We start from the raw sequence: 17,821 nt of genomic DNA on the forward strand, positions 1-17,821 counted from the left end.
CTGACTTCTACCATCTGGTACTTGCATGAAACATTGCAGATAAGACCTTAAGACAAGTAATTGATTTACTTGTTTATTTATTGTTATCTTTTGATTTATTTATTATTACTTTTTTTCTCTCTCTGCTAGATTATGTATTGCATTGAACTGCTGCTGCTAAGTTAACAAATTTCACATCACATGCCGGTGATAATAAACCTAATTCTGATTCTGATACAGGAGCAGAATTAAGCCATTTGGCCCATCAGGTCTGTTCCACCATTTCATCATGGCAGATCCAATTCCCTCTCAGTCCTGCTTTCTCCTCGTATCCCTTCATGCCCTGACTAATCAAGAATCTCTCAAGCTCTGCCTTAAATAAATCCAATGACTTGTCCTCCAAAAGGCAATGTTTTCCACAGATTCACTACTCTCTGGCTAAAGAAATTCCTCCTCATCTCCGTTCTAAGTGGACTGTGCAAATTACAGTCCCATAATGTCTCCTCAACTTAGATAAACATCCCTTGCTGTGTCACAGTGGAAATCCTATTTGCTTCATGAGTGGCCATGTAGGTTTTCCTTGGCTGTGACTGGTATGTTGAAGTATGGGCAAATTTATCCCATGGAGATTACATGTGGATAAAACCAGAGTTCTTTATTTTCCAAGAGGTTTACCAGAATAGATGGAACAGGGCTCCAATCTATAACGTTCAAGAGCACCATCCCCAATGATGTTCTACCACTGTGTTCATAACATAGTGGAGTATGGGAATGTATTGAGAATAGATTAAAACCACTGGAGATAAAGTTTAAGCTATTTTTTAAAAATTCACGCTGTTAGGAAAAACAAATTAAATTATTAGAAATTTGTTTCGAGCTACTTGTTTGCAATGACAGTACATGACACTTGAATATACTGGTCATTTGCCCTAGTTTTTGTTGTAAATTCCATTAATTTCCATATGGCGGGTCTATGGCTCAGCAACACACAATGGTGATAGTTATTGTCCATCTTTTTCCGGGTACATATAGTAAATCATCTTATTCTTCAGTTCAGTGAACCAATCTCGGGTAAACACAATCGGCTTCATCCACCATGGGCAATATATCTCCTGCGCTCTTACAGCTCCTCCCTTGATAATGTTCAATGCTGTTTCTGACACAGGATAAGGACTCATTGTTGAAATTCTCTGGGCTCTAAATGAAGCAAAGAAGAAGATAATCAGTGCGAAGATATGCATGTCACTCTGCTTTATTCCTTAGAAGAGCACATTTAATAGGTCCGAAAATAAAATGTTCCAGAAATCCCGAAGAAAACAAATTTCTGGGAATATTCATCGCATCGGACAGTTTCCTATTAGAAATGAAACAAAAAAAAACAGAAAAGTAATCAACCTGAAGTAGTAATTCTGCTTCTCTCATTACTGCTGTTGAACTTTGAACAGATGCTGCCTGACCTGCTGGTATTCTGAGAGTTGTTAAAATGTTTACATTTTGTAGAACAAGTGACCAGCTTCACTATACTTGTTAACTAAATTATTGCTGGTCAGGTAACATTCTGACTCTTGATTTTAGTAGATAGTTTTTCATAAAATTCTATTGCACTTCTTTTTTCATAGTCATAGTATAGTAGTCATAGTCGTACTTTATTGATCCCGGGGGAAATTGGTTTTCATTACAGTTGCACCATAAATAATTAAATAGTAATAAAACCATAAATAATTAAATAGTAATATGTAAATTATGCCAGGAAATGTCCAGGACCAGCCTATTGGCTCAGGGTGTCTGACCCTCCAAGGGAGGAGTTGTAAAGTTTGATGGCCACAGGCAGGAATGACTTCCTATGACGCTCTGTGTTGCATCTCGGTGGAATGAGTCTCTGGCTGAATGTACTCCTGTGCCCACCCAGTACATTATGTAGTGGATGGGAGACATTGTCCAAGATGGCATGCAACTTGGACTGCATCCTCTTTTCAGACACCACTGTCAGAGAGTCCAGTTCCATCCCCACAACATCACTGGCCTTACAAATGAGTTTGTTGATTCTGTTGGTGTCTGCTACCCTCAGCCTGCTGCCCCAGCACACAACAGCAAACATGATAGCACTGGCCACCACAGACTCATGGAACATCCTCAGCATCGTCCGGCAGATTTTAAAGGACCTCAGTCTCCTCAGGAAATAGAGATGGCTCTGACCCTTCTTGTAGACAGCCTCAGTATTCTTTGACCAGTCCAGTTTATTGTCAATTCGTATCCCCAGCTATTTGTAATCCTCCACCATGTCCACACTGATGCCCTGGATGAAAACAGGGGTCACCGGTACCTTAGCTCTCCTCAGGTCTACCACCAGCTCCTTAGTCTTTTTCACATTAAGCTGCAGATAATTCTGCTCACACCATGTGACAAAGTTTCCTACCGTAGCCCTGTACTCAGCCTCATCTCCAATTTATTATTTATGGAGCAACTGTAACGAAAACCAATTTCCCCCGGGATTAATAAAGTATAACTATGACTATGACTATATGACTATCTCCCTTGCTGATGCATCCAACTATGGCAGAGTCATCAGGAAACTTCTGAAGATGACAAGACTCTGTGCAGTAGTTGAAGTCCGCGGTGTAAATGGTGAAGAGAAAGGGAGACAATTTCCCCTGTAAATACCTGCAAGAATATGAATCTCAAGATACTATAGAGTAACAAATACACACCTTGATGATGTTTATTTTGACACAGGTAGATAGTCACATAGTCACAGAAAAATACAGAATAGAAATGGGACGATTCACCCCATCATTGACCAATGGGCAAACCCATTATGTTAATAACATCTTCCATCACTTGGTCTTGTAGCTTCCAGTGCCTAGGCAATCCAATGCTTGTCCAGACAACCACTTTGATACTGTTAGTGGCTCTGCTTCCAAAATCTCCTATCTATCAAAGCTTTCTAGGTACTCACCACTCTTCAGATGAAAAAGTACCCCTAGATCCCCTGTAGATCTCTTACGTTGAATCTAAAGTACGTCCTTTAGTTTTATTCACCCCTGAGAAGGGGAAAATATTCCTGCAGCCTGTTCGGACATTTTGGGGGTTAGAACATGTCATAAATAACTTCAGCAACTAACTTCAGCCACCAATCTTCAAATCTGAATATAGACCGTATTGAATTGAATTTACTTTTTTTTTACATCCTTCACATACATGAGGAGTAAAATTCTTTACGTCTCCGACTAAATGTGCAATGTGCAATTTATAGTAATTTGTGATAAATAGTATGTACAACAGGACAGTCAATATAGCATAGGAATACAATTGTGTCAGCGTGAATTAATCAGTCTGATGGCCTGGTGAAAGAAGTTGTTCCAGAGCCTGTTGGTCCTGGCTTAAAAGCTGCGGTACCATTTCCTGGATAGTAGCAGCTGGAACAGTTCATGGTTGGGGTGACTGGGATTCCCAATGATCCTTTGGGCTCTCTTTACACACCTGTCACTGTAAATGTCCTGAATGGTGGGAAGTTCACATCTACAGATGCGCTGGGCTGTCCGCACCACTCTCTGCAGAGTCCTGCGATTAGGGAAGCATAGTTCCCATACAAGGCAGTGATGCAGCCAGTCAGGATGCTCTCAACTGTGCCCCTGTAGAAAGTCCTTAGGATTTGGGGACTCATGCTAAACTTCTTCAACCACCTGAGGTGAAAGAGGCACTGTTGTGTTTTTTCACCACACAGCCAGTATGTACAGACCACATGAGATCCTTGGTGATGTGTGTGCCGAGGAACTTAAAGCTGTTCACCCTCTCAACACAGGAACCATTGATGTCAATAGGGGTTAGCCTGTCTCCCTTCCTCCTGTAAGCCACAACCAGCTCCTTTGTTTTTGTGACTTTGAGGGAGAGGTTGTTTTCTTGACACCATTGTGTCAGAGTGATGGCTTCTCTGTAGGCTGCCTCGTTATTATTTGAGATAACGCCAAGCAATGTAATATCATCAGCAAATTTAATTAGCAGATTGGAGTTGTAGGTGGTGACACCATGGGTACGAGTACGAGAGGGCATGACTTAAGGAATGAAGGGCACCCATTCAGAACAGAGATGCGAAGAAATTTTTTTACCCAGAGGGTGGTGAATCTATGGAATCTATGGTCTATACAGAGAGTAAAGGAGCGGGCTTAGGACACAGCCCTGAGGGGCTCCTGTTTTGAGGGGCAGAGGTGAGGGAGCCCACTCTTACAGGCAATCTGACAGGAAGTCCAGGTTAGAGTTAGTAAGATATGGGCTTGCAGTGATGGCACCAGAAACATGGCAACACTTGAGAGCTTCCCACAGCAGATCCTTGGACTCTGCTGGTTATTGAAACAAATGCCACAGTTCATATTTCCATGTTTTGATGCATAAGTAACTAATAAAGCTAATAAGACCATAAGACAAAGGAGCAGAAGTCGGCCATTCGGCCCATCGAGTCTGTTCTACCATTTTATCATGAGCTGATCCATTCTCCCATTTAGCCCCACTCCCCCGCCTCCTCACCATAACCTTTGATGCCCTGGCTACTCAGATACCTATCAATCTCTGCCTTAAATACACCCAATGACTTGGCCTCCACTGCTGCCCGTGCTAACAAATTCCATAGATTCACCACCCTCTGGCTAAAAAAATTTCTTCGCATTTCTGTTCTGAATGGGCGCCCTTCAATCCTTAAGTCATGCCCTCTCGTACTAGACTCCCCCATCATGGGAAACAACTTTGCCACATCCACTCTGTCCATGCCTTTCAACATTCGAAATGTTTCTATGAGGTCTCCCCTCATGCTTCTAAACTCCAAGGAATACAGTCCAAGAGCAGACAAACATTCCTCATATTTTAACCCTCCCAGTCCCAGAATCATTCTAGTGAATCTTCTCTGTACCCTCTCCAACGTCAGCACATCCTTTATTAAATAAGGAGACCAAAACTGCCCACAGTACTCCAAGTGAGGTCTCACCAGCGCCTTATAGAGCATCAACATCACATCCCTGCTCCTATACTCTATTCCTCTAGAAATGAATGCCAAAATTGCATTCGCCTTCTTCACTGCTGACTCAACCTGGAGGTTAACCTTAAGGGTATCCTGTACGAGGACTCCCAAGTCCCGTTGCATCTCCGAACTTTACATTCCCAAATTCTTTCCCCATTTAAATAATAGTCTGCCCGTTTATTATTTCTGCCAAAGTGCATAACCATACACTTTCCAACATTGTACTTCATTTGCCACTTCTCTGCCCATTCTTCCAATCTATCCAAGTCTCTCTGCAGATTCTCCGTTTCCTCAGCACTACCGGCCCCTCGACATATCTTCGTATCGTCAGCAAACTTAGCCACAAAGCCATGTATTCCATAATCCAAATCGTTGATGTACAATGTAAAAAGAAGCGGCCCCAACACGGACCCCTGTGGAACACCACTGGTAACCGGCAGCCAACCAGAACAGGATCCCTTTATTCCCACTCTCTGTTTCCTGCCAATCAGCCAACACTCTATCCACGTATGTAACTTTCCTGTAATTCCATGGGCTCTTATCTTGTTAAGCAGCCTCATGTGTGGCACCTTGTCAAAGGCCTTCTGAAAATCCAAATACACAACATCCACTGCATCTCCCTTGTCTAACCTACTGGTAATTTCCTCAAAAAATTGTAATAGGTTTGTCAGGCAGGATTTTCTTTTAAGGAATCCATGCTGAGTTCTGCCTATCTTGTCATATGCCTCCAGGTACTCTGTAATCTCATCCTCGACAATCGACTCCAACAACTTCCCAACCACCGATGTCAAGCTAACAGGTCTATAATTTCCTTTTTGCTTCCCTGCCCCCTTCTTAAATAGCGGAGTGACATTTGCAATCTTCCAGTCTTCCGGAACCATGCCAGAATCTATCGACTTTTGAAAGATCATCGCTAATGCCTCCACAATCTCCACAGCTACTTCCTTCAGAACACACAGGTGCATTCCATCTGGTCCGGGAGATTTATCTACCTTTAGACTATTCAGCCTCCTGAGTACTTTCTCTGTCGTAATTGTGACTGCGCACACTTCTCTTCCCTGCCACCCTTGAGTGTCCCGTATACGGCTGATGTCTTCCTCAGTGAAGACTGATGTAAAATACTCGTTCAGTTCATCTGCCATCTCCTTATCTCCCATTACAATTTCTCCAGCATCATTTTCTATCGGTTCTTTATCTACTCTCACCTGTCTTTTACTCTTTATATACTTGAAAAAGCTTTTAGTATCCTCTTTGATATTATTTGCTAGCTTCCTTTCATAGTTAATCTTTTCCCTCTTAATGACCTTCTTGGTTTCCTCTTGTAAGGTTTTAAAAACTTACCAATCCTCTGTCTTCCCACTAATTTTTGCTTCCTCGTATGCCCTCTCCTTTGCTTTAACTTTGGCTTTGACTTCTCTTGTCAACCACGGTTGCATCCTTTTTCCATTCGAAATGTATTCTTTTTTGGAACATATCTCTCTTGCACCTTCCTCACTTCTCACATAAACTCCAGCCACTGCTGCTCTGCCGTCCTTCCCGCCAGTGTCTCTTTCCAGTCAACTTTGGCCAGTTCCTCTCTGATGCCACTGTAATTTCCTTTACTCCACTGAAATACCGACACATCAGATTTCAGCTTCTCTTTTTCAAGTTTCACAGTGAACTCAATCATGTTATGATCACTGCCTCCTAAGGGTTCCTTCACCTCAATCTCTCTAATCACCTCCGGTTCATTACACAATACCCAATCCAGTACAGCCAATCCCCTAGTGGGCTCAACAACAAGCTGTTCTAAAAAGCCATCTCGCAGACATTCTACAAATTCTCTCTCTTGAGATCCAGTGCCAACCTGATTTTCCCAATCCACTCGTATGTAAAAATCCCCCACAATTATCATAACACTGCCCTTCTGACAAACCTCTTCTATTTCCTGTTGTAATTTGTAGTCCACATCCGTGCAGCTGTTTGGAGGCCTATAAGTAACTGCCATCAGGGTCCTTTTACCCCTGCAATTTCTTAGCTCAACCCATAAAGATTCTGCACCTTCCGATCCTATATCACCTCTTTCTAATGATTTAATATCATTTCTTACCAATAAAGCCATGCCTCCCCCTCTGCCTACCTTCCTGTCCTTCCGATACACCGTGTATCCTTGGACGTTCAGCTCCCAGAGACATGCATCCTTTAGCCAGGTCTCTGTGATGGCCACAATATCATACCTGCCAATCTGTAGCTGTACGACTAGATCATCCACCTTATTCCTTATGCTGCATGCATTTAAGTATAACACCTTAAGACCAGTATTTGGTACTTTTTGCTTTGATTTCACTGCAACTTTATTGCACTGCAACTCATCCCAACGGCTACAAATTTGCCCCATCACCTACATAATCAGTGTAGGTTGACAACTTGGTTATGAAGACATATAGGATGCTGGCCTTCATTATTTTGGGTATTAAATACATGAGCATGGAGATTATCTCCAATATTTTTAAATTTTTTGTGCCATTCAGGTCTCCACACAATTGGAAAGATGTGATAACACTGGGGAGGATGCAGAGAAGGTGCTGCCTAGGTTGAAACATTTTAGCAATGAGGAAACTCCTGAGAACCTAGGCTTGTTTTCCCTGGAAGAGATTAGGAGAGGACATGACTATAGAATTATGAGAGCAAAAGATCAAGTAGGCTGTGTTGTCACATGAACAAAGTCACCAGAGAGAAGTACTGGTAGATGTGAAGTGGTCTTTTTATTCGGCAAAGTGAGACAGCAGATTAAATTTAAAATGTGGCTCTGAACAATGGGTTTCTGAGAGCCATGAATCACATTTAATGGGAAGACCAGGCAATGCTGATGAAAATTCATCTGGGTGTCTTCTGTGGTACGGGTGCGAAGCTGGAGGTGAGAAGGTTGTATGTAATTCAAAGGAAGTATGGTGGATGTATTGTAAATATGGAATTGTCCTTTGATCTTTAGCACATAAAATGTCATGAAGCATTGGGTCACGCAGGTCTCTTCCTCCAAACAGGGTCTCAATACGACGCCTGCTGTGTCTTGTTTTGCCAAGTAAAGAGACCCCTTCATTTCTACCAGTACTTCTCTCTGGTGACGTAGTTCACATGACAACATACCCTAATTGATCTTTTGCTCTCATAATTCTATATATCTCAGTCATGTCCTCTCTTAACCTCTTCCAGGGAAAACAAGCCTAGGTTTACAGGTGTTTCCTCATAGCTAAAATTAACATCTTCTCTGCATCTTTTCCAATGTTATCACATCTTTCCAACAGTGTGGAGATCTGATGTTTAAAAATATTGGAGGTATCCTCCATGCTCATGTACTTAATACCCAAAATAATGAAGGCCAGCATCCTATATGTCTTGATAACCAAGTTATCAACCTAAACTGATTAGCTTTATTAATCACTTATGAATTAAGACAGGGAAACGTGGGGTGTGGCATTTATTTCAACGACCCACACAACCCGAGGATCTGCTGTGGGCAGCTCTCACCCCTAGTGCCATCATAGCATGTCCCTAGCTTACTACTTCTAACCTGGAAGTCTCTGGAATGTGGGAGGAAACCAGAGCATGCAGAGGAAATGCTCAGTCACGGGGAGAGCATACATATTCCTTAAAGACAGTGGCAGAAGTGAAGCCAAGTCACTGATGCTGTAAACTTTTATGCAAACAACACCACAATGTGTGCTGCCACCTTCAGAATCTTTGGGCAGATAAGGTCCCTCTGTTCCTCAATACTCTCTAGGACCTTACTGTTCGTTGTATGTCCCCTGGCCTTGCCAATTCTCCCAAAACATCTGCCATTTCCCAGTCCATTTCACTATTACATTAATACCGCCCAGTGACCCAAGACTACCCTCCATACTGTCAATTCATTGGCAGAGGAGATAAGAAGCAAGGGAATAGAATTAAGGTAACTGGCAAAAGATCTAAACGAGACATGGATATATTTTTTAAATACTACAAGTCATTAGAGACTAGAATGTTGAGCGAAATGTGGATCCGATCAAAAAATTTGAATAATCACTTGAAAGGAACTAAAAAATCCTGGGTTATGTGGAAAGTAGGGAGGAAGAGGTTGTCTTTACATGTGACCAATACAACTTCCTTCCCTGTTGGAAGTTGTCTGTGAATCCACGATTTCTATCTGCTTGCTCTCATTAACAATCCCACCTGATTTTCTCCATGGCTGACTCAGTGTCGATCAGTCCGAGGATGCACAGAGTGATCGATACATTCTTCTTCTGCATCGCGAGCTCGAGGCGCAGGGAGCTGAAGAATCCATCCAGAGCAAACTTAGAGGCCAAGTATGAAACTGCATAAGGGAAGGAAATCTTGCCTGTTGAGAAGTAGAACTGTAAGTTAGTTACACAGTTCAGTTTCATACAATGATTCTACTGGTCCTCTACCTCCAGCCAACGGCCCACTCAAACTGGGAACCTAAACAGCGTGTGACTACTTAATACGCAAGGAGATGAGGGTGGCGAGAAGCCATCAAAGCTGAACTTGCCACTTATTTATTCATGTGAACATTCTTCCAACAACACAGAGAGGCACACAGTATATATGTTACTAGCAATCTACCAGAACTAGTGGTCTCCCTTTGCCAAATTCAGTCATTGATTTTGGAATGGAAACACCTGATAAGCCATTAACAGTACCTAGTTTATTGGGCATTACCTACCAGTTTATCGAAAATGCATTCACTTTACAGCCATCCTTTAAGAAGGGAAGTTTGGTGTCTAATCAGTCTACTTTCTGCATGCCTCCAAATTCACAGCAATGTGATTGATCCAGTTGACTCCCAATTGGGAAATCAAGGACAACTGGAAATGGTCTCATAAATAGCTTTTTACAAAATACATCTACAGGGATCAGGAATGGGTTGATTATTTATACTTATGACTGTGATGCTAAGTACAGCTCCAAAGCTATATTCAAGTATAATGGAAAAGCCTACAAAAAGTAATGGATATAGTAATGGAAAAGTCCTTCCAGCATTAAGCCTACCTACAAGGAGCACTGCCACAAGAAAGCAGTATCCATTAGCAAGGAAATGCACCACCTAGGTCATGCTCCCTTCTTACTGATGCCGTTGCGAAGGAGGTATAGGAGCCCTAGGACCCAGGCCACTGAGTTCAGAAACAGTGATTACCACCAACCATCAACCATCAGTCACCTGAATCAGTATGGATAACGTCACTCACCTCAACACCCAACTAACTCAACAACCTATGCACTCACTTTCAGGGAATCTGCAATTCATATTCTTAACATGATTTATTAATTATATTAGTTATTATTAGTAGTAGTTTTTTCATATTTGTACAGCTTGTCTTTTTTTTGCATGTACGGGGTCTTTCTTTTGTTACATTTAAAATGGCGATTTTGTTATGTTAATCTGGGGAAGGCGGCTTTGTTGTGTTTTAACGCTGCAGAGAGTTTGCGCTAACAGTTTGTTTTACTTTAAAATGAGATTACAAGGTTCTGTTAGGGTGGTTATGTATCGTCTTGTTTTCGGATGCCATGCTGTATGATATGACTGTGGACTGGGTTTTGGCGGGGAGTCGGAGGAGAGACGAGGAGGACGGCGGACGTGCGGAGAGGTTCCGGTCGATCACTCAGGGTGGTCCCGAACCGTGAGTCGACGGAATTCGGGTGGTCGTCTGACGTCGAATTGAGCTCCAACGGTAGTGCGCGAAGAACTTGGACTTTGATAAGTGTTGGCGCCTTTTTTTTCCATTACTTTCCTCTCTGTATCAAACGTATATTAATGTCATAGAATTAGTAATATCTATAAAGTGTATTTGTTAAAATGTACTGGGTGTGCTGGCTGATGATTGATGTTTGTGATTGATTCGGGCGGCGACTGACCCTGAGGGGAGTGTTGAAGCAGGTGCTGGGTGGGATTTCCCCTAGACATACACGAGCCAATATAACGGAACGTTACATGCACATTGGTTGTTTGACCATCTTTAATGTGTGCAGTTTTCCATTGATTCTATTGTGTTTCTTTGTGTCTACCGAGAATGCTTGTAAGAAAATGAACCTCAGAGTAGCACGTATGTGGTGACATATAATGTTTGTACTTTGATAATAAATGTACTTAGAACTTTACGGATCAAGGATCAACTTTAATTGCCACATACATTTACATGTATTAGGAGTTAGCTGTGGCGTGTTGATGTGACATGCAACAAAAAATAACGACATTCAACAAATTAATTGCATTAAAATTAAAGTTAGAGATTAATTAATTAATTTATTTTTACTTATTGAGATACAGCATTGAATAGGCCCTTCCAGTGCCTCAAATTGCACTGGCAGCAACCCCCGATTTAATCCTCGTCTAATCCCAGGACAATATACAATGACCAATTATCCTACTAACTTGGTATGTCTTTGGACTGTGGGAGAAAACTACAGCACCCGGTCATGGGGACGATATTCAATCTCCTTACATACAGTGGTCAGGAATTGAACCAGGGTCACGGGTACTGTTGTGCTAACTGCACACCAAGTGTTGGGCTATAGTGTCAACTCTCAAATACAGGTATGGAAAAGTCTGCATAAGTACAGTACATAAAAATACTAACATGTATTTACAATGTAAACAGCATTATAAAAGGTGGTTTAAAGTATTTGCAGTGGAGTGTAGTGACGGAGGTAATAGAAGCGGGTGGGGAGGGTTTAACTAGAATGGCTGATCAGATTTACTGCCAGACAGGGAAGAAACTTTTAAGATCGTATGAAGTTTTTGTTTTAATAGCCGGGTGGTACTTTCTAGAAGGGAACTTTTGGAAAAAGCAGTTTGCTGGGTGGGTAGTGCCTGCAATGATTTTTTTTCTGCCCACTTCTTTGTCCTGGACTCATACAAGACTTCCTACCTGGAACTGGACTGTCCAAGACCTTGCTGATCCCAATCAACTTCCTGTCCTGAACTGTAGTTTAGTGCAAGTGAGAAGGCTTTAGGCAGAATAGGGGTTCTCAGGGGAAAAAATGCAGTGCAGGTAGTAATGAGAAAAGAATTCCAGCCAAAATCGTACCACAAAGGGAGGAGACGACAATAATCGATCCATTGGTTTTGGTTAATGCAGGCAGTGCAGCAACTGTCAGCTGGACATAGCTCAGGAAATTCACCTGAAATGTTTAAGGAGAAATAACTCAAAATTAAAACTTCAACAACACAAGTTAGAAAACACATAGATGTTATGTTGAAGTTGTACAATACAAGACATTGTTGAGGCCTAATTTGGAGTACTGTGTGCAGTTTTCATCACCTGCCTACAAGATAGATGTAAATAAGGTTGAGAGAGTACAGAGGAAATTTAGAAGGAAGTTGCCAGGACTGGAGTTATAAGGAAAGATTGAATAAGTTAGAACTTTATTCCTTGGAAATTAGAAGATTGAGAGGAGATTTGATAGAGGTACAAAAAACTATGAGGCACACAGATGCTGTAAATGCAAGCAGGCTTTTTCCACTAAAGTTGGGTGGGACTACAATCAGAGGTCATGAGTTATGAGTGAAAGGTGAAAAGTTTAAGGGGAATATGAGGAGGAACTCAGAGAGTGGTGAAAGCATGGAGTGTGCTACCAGCACAAGTGGCGCATACGAGCTCAAGAAGTTTGGATAGGTACATGGGATGGTAATGTTATGGAGGGCTATGATCCTAGTGCAGGCCAATGGAAGTTGGCAGTTTAAATGGGTAGGCATGGACTAAATGGGCTGAAGGGCCTGTTTCTGTGCTGTACTTTCCTATGGCTCTATCTTCCAATCTGCCTTGTTGTGGCCTTGCATTTTGTCTCTTTCTCTGTAACTGTAGTGGATTAGAACTCTTTAGAAACAGACATGCACCCAAAATAAAGGACAATGATAATGCCATCATTGGAGCTCACTTAAGTTAAAAGGCGGTGACTTCATGCCTCATTAAATTTGAATCAGACTGACAACTTAAGTGAAGTACTGGTTAGTGAGAGGTGCAGTATAATGCAAATTACCTTTAGGTAATAGCTCATAGTAATAGTGCATAGTTCCCTGAAGATGGAATCTCATGTGGAGGGTGGTGAAGAAAGCTTTCGGTTTGCTGGCTTTTATTAATTAGAGCATTGAGTATAGGAGTTGGGATGTAATGTTGAATTTGTATAAGGCATTGGTAAGGCCAAATTTGGAGTATTGTGTGCAGTTCTGGTCACCAAATTATAGGAAAGATGTCAATAAAATTGAGAGAGTACAGAGGAGGTTTACTAAAATGTTGCCTGGGTTTCATCTCCTAAGTTACAGAGAAAGGTTGAACAAGTTAGGTCTTCATTCTTTGGAGCATAGAAGGTTGAGGGGGGACTTCATAGAGGTGTTCAAAATTATGAGAGGGATTGATAGAGTTGACGTGGTTAGACTTTTTCCATTGAGAGTGGGGAAGATTCAAACAAGAGGACATGGGTGGAGAATTAGAGGACAAAAGTTTAGGGGTAACATGAGGGGGAACTTCTTTACTCAGAGAGTGGTAGCTGTGTGGAATGAGCTTCAAGCAGAAGTGGTTGAGGCAGGTTCGATGTTGTCGTTTGAAGTTAAATTGGATAGATATATGGACAGGAAAGGAATGGAGGGTTATGGGCTGAGTGCAGGTCGGTGGGACTAGGATAGGGTAAGAGTTCGGCACAGACTAGAAAGGCCGAGATGGCCTGTTTCCGTGCTGTAATTATTATCTGGTTATATGGTTGAGACTTTAGAACAGGGGTTCCTAACCCTTTTTATGCCATGGACCCCTACCATTAACTGAAGGGTCTGTGGACACCTGGTTGGACACCCCTGCTTATTCACTTTATCAGGACAAGCACGTTTTTGAAGATATTTCTTCCCAAAGTCTCAGCCAAATTTTGCCAGGGCTGCTGATTCGAAGAAGGCAAAAATTGGGGGTTAGCGTTTCATGATAAACTCTTCGTGGTGCTTGGATGTGGTGTTCTTGATCGCACTCTTCTTCCCTGAACCTGGAAGATCTGATGAATATGTGCCAACCATTCTACTTACCAAGAGAGTGCTCCTCCGTGATTCTGACTGCAGTTTATGTACTGCCAGAAGCCGATGTTAATCAGGCACTCGAAATATTAAATCCTGCTATCACCAAACAAGGAACAGCCTATCTCAAACCCTTTCAAATCATAGTCATGGACATCAATCAGGCTTGTTTGAATGAACCTCTGCCCAATTATCATCGGCATACAACCTACAGCACCAGGGATCCCAAGAGACTCGACCACTGCAATTCTACGATAAGGAGTACATACTGATCCATGCCTAGACCACATTTCGGGAAATCTGATCACTTGGCAGTCCTTGGCATACAGGCAGAGGCTAAAGAGCAAGGCTCCGGAGATCAGATCATCAAAGAGGTGGTCGTGGGAGGCAGAGGGATCGTGGAAATGCTTCGAGTTGCTGACTGAGCCATCTCAATGGACTCTGAAGATCTGAATGAATACACTACACTTGTCACAGACTTACAAGTAAACAGTCGTTGATGGGTGTGTCCCCACAAAATTATTCAGAGATTTGCCCAACCAGAAGTCATGGACGAGCTATGAGATCCACAATCTGCTGAGGGCCAGATCAATGGTATTCAGGTCTTGCGACCAAGTGTCTCCGGAAAGCCATCTCATGTGTGAAGTGGGTAATTCCAACTGAACTTGAATCACTGAAGGATGCTTGCTATTGTCTTCTTCTGAGCAGTGTCTTTATAAGATGGGTGACCCCTGCCATTGTCAATACACTTCAGAGATTGTCTCTCTGGCATCAGTGGTCACGTAACCAGGAATTGTGATAGGCACCAGCTGCTCATATGACTATTCACCGTCTGCTCCCAGGGCTTCATATGACCCTGATCTGGGGCTAAGCAGGTGCTACACCCTGTCCAAGGGTGACTTGAAGGTTAGTGGAGGGAAGGAGTGCCTTACACCACCCAATAAACAATAATAGAATGCTGAGTAAAGTATAAAAGACAGTGCAGTGCTGGTAAACAAAAAAGTAAAAACCTTCTTTGATAGGTTCTTGATTAGTAACGGCATCAAATGTTACGGGGAGAAAGCAGGAGAATGGGGTTGAGAGGGATAATAAGTCAGCCATGATGGAATGGCAGAGCAGACTCAATGAACTGAATGGCCATTTTAATTTCCATCCCTATTCCCATTCTGACATGTCAGTCCATGGCCTCTCTCAGGATGAAAGAGTAACACCTCATATTCTGTCTAGGTACCCTCCAAACTGATAGCACGAATATTAACTTCTCTGTCTGGTAATTTCTCCCCTCCCCACTTCCCTCTGCTTTTATTCCCCACTCTGGACTCTTACTTCTTCTCTTGCCTATCACCTCCCCCTGGTGCCCTCCTTCTTCCCTCCCCCCTCCAGTCCACTCTCCTCTCCTATCAGATTCCTTCTTCTCCAGCCCACTGTTATCCATTTCCGGAGATGCTGCCTGATCTGCTGAGCTCCTCCAGCATTTTGTGTGTGTTGCTTCATTTAACCCTATCTGATTAGTTTTCTTCTTTCTTCCTCATTTATCCATCATTTCCCTTTCGGGAATGAGCTGCTCCTATGGCTTAGGATCTTATTATGCAAGTAACACTATATCACAGTACATTTCCATCTCCTATTCTTCCTTTCCTCTGTTGGTAAGGCTTCAGTGTTCCCATGGCACTGTCTGAAGAACAGGACAGTACCCTGATGTCTCGGCCAATATTTATCCTCCCGTCAATAAAAAGGATTATACCATCAGTAATCCATCTCTGCTTGTTGGAAGATCATTGACTCAATTGATTTTTTACCTGACAAAGTACTGAAATTTCATTGTGATGATAGGAGGCTGTAAAAAGTACTATAGACATGGTTCTTCCTTCATTCAGAAAGCATTCAGGGGCAGTTCGGAGTAAGACTGTAGTGGATGTCAGGAACTGGATCATGTTTCACCAAGGTGCAGTCTTCTGCAATTGTCCAGAATTCTAGATATTCAGGCAAGCATGTTAATTCACCAGGTACTGTTCCTTTGCTCTGATCAACTCTGCAAAGGATCAATCGCAGGACTCTGCAGAGAATGGTTCGGACAGCACAGCACATCTGTAGATGTGAACTTCCCACTATCTGGGACATTTACAGAGACAGGTGCGTAAAAAGGGCCCGAAGGATCATTGGGGACCTGAGTCACCCCAACCACAAACTATTCCAACTGCTACCGTCTGGGAAACGGTACCGCAGCATTAAAGCCAGGACCAACAGGCTCCAGGAGAGTGTCTTCCACCAGGCCATCAGACTGATTAATACATGCTGATACAATTGTATTTCTGTGCTATATTCACTGTCCTGTTGTGCATACTATTTATTACAACTTACTATAAATTGCATATTGCACATTTAGACAGAGATGTAACATAAAGATTTTTACTCCTCACGTATGTGAAGGATGTAAGGAATAAAGTCAATTCCATTCAATTCATTTTCTAAATTTCAGTGCAAGTTCCCTCACAGAAGCAATTTAATTTTCAACAGTACCAAATACTTAGTTGCATCAGTCTGCTTGTTTGCTCAGTATTCCTATTCCACATGTCAAAAGGATCATATCCAATGTGATTCAAAACCAAATAGTCCAGAGAACCTGGGAAAACAGGGAATGAATAAACTCTTCGGATGTGACCATTGCCCCAGTGAACCACTTCCTTCTGGATTCTAGATGTGGTTGCACACTCTTCCTAATCCTTGCTAAGTTCAAAGCTCCATCCAACGTCTTTCACTGTAATATAGGCTGATAATTAATTTATCCCCCCACCCATATTATGCCCCCAGCACTAGGTGTGATCAACGTTTGTCACAAACCACACCTTACATAAGATCCTACTTCCATATTTAAGGTAAACAAAGATAATTAACCAGAATAGTAGGAATCTAGACAACCTGGGTGTAGAAATTTGCCTCTGGCTGTTGGTGTTAATTGTGCAGTATCATTTTGGCATTCCCTGGAATGGTTTTGGTTTGATCTGGGTGGATGGTCTGCAGCAATTTGGGCCTTTATGTATGTATCATGCTCCATGTGCTTCGTGCCAAGTGCGTTTGTCCCAATTAAAGGCAATAAAGCAAAGCATGAAGGGACTCCTATCGGTGCACTAGGACAATTTCCACATATTTCAGTCAATGGATTTAAATATGGGGACAACAGCGCAATAGGTCGCTACCACCATCACACTTGTTTAGCCCCATTGTCCAATTTCTGGACCAGAGAGATAGAGAATGTCATGGCTTCACAAGATCTCGGAATGGTTGCTGCACAGAAAGAAGCCTTTAAACCCATCAAGTCCAAAATGGCTCTATAAAAGCTGGTCTCACTCCCCATTCATTTCACATACTTATCCAGCTCCATTTTAGACATTACCATCATATACGGCTCCATTACCACTTCAGTCACATTATTAAAAATCAAATCAGAATCAGGATTAATATCACTGATGTACCATATGTTGTGAAATGTGCTTTGCAGCATCAGTACCATGCAATACATAAAAACTGTAAAATACTGAAAATATACAGTATATATAAAACTATAATACTAAATTAAAATTGAAAAGTAGTGGAAAAAGCTGTTCCTAAAATGTTGATACATTCTTTCCATTGTGTCCAAGGCAGTTCTTTGGAAGAACTCTAGAGGAAGCAAATAATTAAGGTAGTGAGGGTGCAGAAAGATTCATGAGGATGTCTGGGACTCGAAGTCTTGAGTTATTAGGAGAGACTGGAAGAACCAGAATTGTTTTCCCTGAAATGGGGGAGGTTGAGCAGCGACTTTATTG

The 17,821-nt window shown here is 42.1% G+C and overlaps 1 protein-coding gene across 1 annotated transcript in view; it reads right to left on the bottom strand.

Moving 5' to 3' along the window:
* Nucleotides 1-694: 694 nt before the first annotated feature.
* LOC134337294 (hydroxysteroid 11-beta-dehydrogenase 1-like protein) overlaps nt 695-17,821 on the bottom strand; it is a 34,457-nt gene continuing 17,330 nt past the window's right edge. The window contains 4 exon segments of the mRNA XM_063032172.1: nt 695-1,176; nt 9,176-9,341; nt 12,049-12,147; nt 16,552-16,638. Of these exon segments, the coding sequence (XP_062888242.1) occupies nt 981-1,176; nt 9,176-9,341; nt 12,049-12,147; nt 16,552-16,638 (548 nt within the window). The 3' untranslated portion in view covers nt 695-980.

This window comes from Mobula hypostoma, chromosome 24, assembly GCF_963921235.1.
Source record: "Mobula hypostoma chromosome 24, sMobHyp1.1, whole genome shotgun sequence".
Taxonomy (NCBI): Eukaryota; Metazoa; Chordata; class Chondrichthyes; order Myliobatiformes; family Myliobatidae; genus Mobula; species Mobula hypostoma.